Below are 4,624 nucleotides of genomic sequence, written 5' to 3'. Positions count from 1 at the left end.
ACATAATGTTTGTGCTATATTTGATGACTAAATCCTATTACTCCCAAGGCCTGCCAGTCGGAACTCTCTTTTTGAACTTGATTGGACTCTTTTTCTTCCTTTTGTTGGCTTGATGTCGACTGTCTGTTTATCAATGCTTGCCTCTGTTGCTTGTCTGAGAGGGGTATCCTTGTCTTCAGCTATCTCCACGTGTTCTTCTTCTTAGATTGTGTGGCCTGATGCAATCATGGGTGGCTCTCGAAACCTTATGAGCTTGTGCTTTCCATAGCCCTCCAGACATTTGGGCTCCTTAACACCACATGCTAATGCATAAGAAGTGTAAGACAAAAAGTAAGAGGCCCTAGAGGCCTGCTTATTCACATAATCCCCAAATATATCTATGGCGGACAACCTCTCTATTAAAATGATCTTTTCCTTTTGCCATGGAAGATCATGTCCACCTAAAACCCTAGACAAACATTTAAAGAAGTAAACAATGGCTTTTCCATTGTTGCTCAACTGCCTATGGTAAATCAAGATCTTAGCACTGCCTAGATCATGAATATAATGAGCTAGGCTTGACATTTTGCCAAACCCAGCCGGCCTGCTTCCACTTGTTCTCTGGAGGAATGTGTCATCCTCAATTTGTAGTTGCCACGTATCAAAAGATTGGAGTGAGACAATAATACATAACTACAAAACATTTAAACACAAGATAAAGTATTTGATTTGAAGTAATAATATCATACCTTCTCATTTTCATCAAGCAACAAGAAGTTCATCTTTCCAAAGATTTATTCCTCTCCCCTCCAGTCCAGCCTCTTCTTTAAGCTTTTCCTTATGAAGTGCTGAGAGATTCATAGCTTCCTGGGTGAGCTGCTGGAAGGCAGCTTCATCTGGCTCTTGGAAATTTTCAGCCTCTTTGAAACAAATAGTAAGGGCCTCCGCAGGATCAAAAGTTGTTTCCAAAGCTAGTAGTGAATGGTCATCCTCTATGCCAACCTCCTTGTCAAGCCTTGAAGCCTGGGCAATAAGGGAAATGGCATAGTCCTCCCTCAAATTGAACATACACTCTATATCATGGAGGAAAACATAATCTTTACCACCAATCAAGACACCTGGAAGCATGGGCACTGCATAGTTGCTGCTCTGAACATCAAAATCTTCAACTGGCTGTGCAGGCAAGAGAGCACGCAGCACAAGCTAGGAAGGGAAGCCGCTTGTGTGCAGAATATTGACGGGCGGCTCAGGCCATGGCAGGGTGCAGCAGCAGCACGACCATGTCAATTTCCAGAGAGAGAGAGAGAGAGAGGTATTAACGTCAGTAGAATGCAATGCGAGGGCATATACGACCAATGGTGGGACTTGAACTCGGGTGGATCATGAACGAGAGAGAGAGCAGCAGCAGCCGCATACCATTGCCAAAGGCCTACGGCGGCAGTAGGTAATGTAGGCCATGGTTGAGGGAGAGAGAGAGAGAGAGAGAGAGCAGCAGCAGCAGCAGCCTCATGCCATTGCTAAAGGCCTACGGCAGTAGGTAACACAGGCCATGGTTTAGAGAGAGAGACAGAGAAAGAGAGAGATGATGATGATGGGGGTTTTAACGTCATGGCACTAGATAGCGGACCATATATGATCCATGAGTCAGTCCACGGGGGGAACCTGGCATCTCTACATACAGAGCCTGATGTGCAAATCATTGCATCAGCTCTCCACATGCACGCGTGCGCGCGCGCGCGCACACAGAGTCTTTGATTATATGTGTGTTTTTCTTAGCCAGGGAGAGGCCATCATTTGATGAAAGATGGGGTATGGGTATCCAATTAAAAAGTAGGGTAGGGCCCTCATAATTGGTCATCTCCCCATGATCATATTTTGTTGAAATTGATGTGTAAGTGTTAGAAAACTAGGGCATATGTTCCCTCATAATGTGAATCCTTTCTCCAACATGGAGAGCCTGGCTGTATTAATAGGTATCAACGTGTCCTATACATATTAATGGTATGTGGGTATTACTTTACAGCATTTTCCATTATTTTTGTGCCTTTTTTGCAGGTTTGTTTATTTTCTATTGGGTTTGGGTGTTGCCATATGTTTGATAACCTTACTTGGTCATATTGCCACCGAGATATCAAATGGATGCTGCCTTTCTTCTGTATCCTAACCTAATTGACTTATGCTACATAGAAGATTTGTCTGCAATAAGAGCACACCGTGTGTGCACGTGTGTATTAGGTTTGTGTGCGACGTGCATGTGCACATGTGCATGTTATGATACATTTTTTCCACACAGCCTTCCTTAGCTATCACAGTACATATTTTTTCTCATCTTGCTTGTACTCCTGCAAGGAGCTTTTGTAGCAGATATCTTACTCAATGAGCATTGGGAGGAGGTAAGACATCCTACAGGGCATTACATGCAATCACATGCCTTGTCAGTTAAACTTGCAATTATAAAATATTTGTAGCTTGGGTTTAATACACGCAGCTGATCGCAGGATATCCCGGCTGATCCGACAGGTCTGTTTGAGTCCATCAAGGACTTTGTGGAGGAGAACATTGACGTTTTGAAATGGGTAGGATTGAGCATTGTGATTACTGAGGTAAAGCACAGTGAGCTGCTCATACACGTTTAACACACATCTCTATTCATTTTCATAACAATGATTGCGTATGAAGGTTAACTCATTAATATGTTCTTCTTGACAGGCTCTTGCTGTGTTGCTGGCAGCATGCGTGCGGGCAGTAACGCACAGTCCTGGCCGGGTATCCTATGATAGTGATGACGAGTATTTGCTTGCAAGAACACGACTTCATCAACCTCTTCTGTTTCCCAGACATGCAATGGACGGCACATTACCAACAAATACGGGCACTGTGGAGGGTTGGCCGATCAACCGATGATGTGTGCAGTACCCAGATGGGGGGGGGGAAAAAAGGTGGTTTTCTCGTGATACACGTTTCTGTAGCAAGTTGTGCACGAAGCATATGGCGAGGTGTATTCATCACATGCATGTCACACTCACCATGTGTATGTGTGTGTGTGAGTGGAAGAGTAAGTGGAACCCGTTGTGTCCAGGCTCCTCGTTTCAACCTGTTACCTTGTGAGACACACAACTTGGGGTATTTCTAGAAGGCCCTTAAAGAGTAGAACCATGTCATTTGAATTCTATGAGGTTTTGTGACGAGCATTCCAAGCTTTTTACTCAAGCATGTCACTATTTAGTTTTTTTCCCTTTTCTTTTTGGTTTTTTTGGGGGTGGAATATCCTCTTGAAAAAAAGATAATGTTGCAAACTCCATCGTGGGATTGCAGACAATTCAATTGGGGCCTGCAAACCAGGCAAAAAACTGGTGCGCTAGGAAATAAGAATGTTCTTTTCTTGCATGTTACACGTAATGATGGTTGTTACTAACAAGAGCTATATGCATAGTTTTGCAGAATTTTGTGTAATTTTTTCTTTTCGTTTAAATTTACTAGTAAAACTAGAGTTCCTTTACATTGAGTCATTGTTAACTACATTGGTTAACATTACTTCGGACGGATGCGTGGCACCACCTTTTTTTGACATATCTTTATGTGTCGTACAAATGTAATAGATTTTGGAAAATCTTTGAGCTTATGACTTGATACTATGATATGCCGTTATATCAATGATTGAATAAAACCAACCATTGTAACATTTTTACCCTCAAGTATTGTAGCTATGAAGTTGTACGATAGTCAAATGTTGAGCTTACGATTTATGTAATGTTGGTAGAATTTACTTAGCCTAGGAAATAAGCTTACTCTAGCTTTTTGAGTCCTCGGACATTCCTTGGGTGCTTGAGCATTGTAAATATGAGGCTTGTATATAAGTCATTCTCAACTAATGAAAAAGGACATAATAATTGTGTCTAGCTTTGTGTTCTTATGTTGATGTGTGTTTGTATGCTCTCTCTTTAACGTATGCTTGCTCTTCTCTTCTCCCTCTCTTTCTCCATCTCCATCTCTCTCTCATTCGTGCACGCACATTAGTATTGCGGTTGAGATAGAGCTTTCTTCCTCTTTGCTCTCTATCCAAGTGCATAGCTCCTTTGTGATACCAAAGGAGGCACGATTTGAGGATCCTAGCTTCTTCACACAAGAGAGGGTTGTTCAACCAAGAACGGCAAAGGGTGCAAATTGGCTATTATCCTTGCATTTCTCATTTCTTCTCCCTTGTTTGCAAGGCACAAGAGTTTCCATTTTGGTCAACATCTCTGGTACCGGTATCAAAAAGACGTCCTAGCGTAGAACTCCCTTGTTATACTTGGCATTTGGTGGGAATGCAAATCCGGGTTGTTGCAAGATCAGGGTGTCCAGTTTTGTCCAGTTTATGTTGGACTGGGACAATTCTTGGACAACAAATTTGGGGGGAAAAGGTACTTCAAACGAGATCAAGAAACTAATAGAAAATACACATACACTCAAATTTAACCCCAATATAACTTAAATTAGTATAAATTAGTCCAATTTATCACAAAATTAATAAAAAATATGAAAAACAAAAAAAATGATCTTTCTATACTTAGAGTGATCTAATTTTTTTTCCATAGATGCACCAATACAAGTACACTAGTCCCTATAGGTTTTAGATGATTTACATCAAAAATGTAATTTTACT

The 4,624-nt window shown here is 41.5% G+C and overlaps 1 protein-coding gene across 1 annotated transcript; it reads left to right on the top strand.

The window, feature by feature from the left end:
- Positions 1–1,978: 1,978 nt before the first annotated feature.
- Positions 1,979–2,906, top strand: LOC147634513 (tetraspanin-19-like; the record flags this gene model as incomplete). Its single annotated transcript, XM_086804465.1, has 4 exons — positions 1,979–2,134; positions 2,292–2,372; positions 2,478–2,582; positions 2,689–2,906. Coding segments are annotated over 4 exons (537 nt in total), but the record flags the coding sequence as incomplete, so codon positions are not given.
- Positions 2,907–4,624: the final 1,718 nt, after the last annotated feature.

This window comes from Cibotium barometz, chromosome 10 (genome assembly GCF_041138505.1).
Source record: "Cibotium barometz isolate CiBa-2024 chromosome 10, ASM4113850v1, whole genome shotgun sequence".
Classification (NCBI taxonomy): Eukaryota; Viridiplantae; Streptophyta; class Polypodiopsida; order Cyatheales; family Cibotiaceae; genus Cibotium; species Cibotium barometz.
The sequence above is the reverse complement of the archived record's forward strand: the minus strand, read 5'-3'. Positions and strand labels throughout refer to the sequence as shown.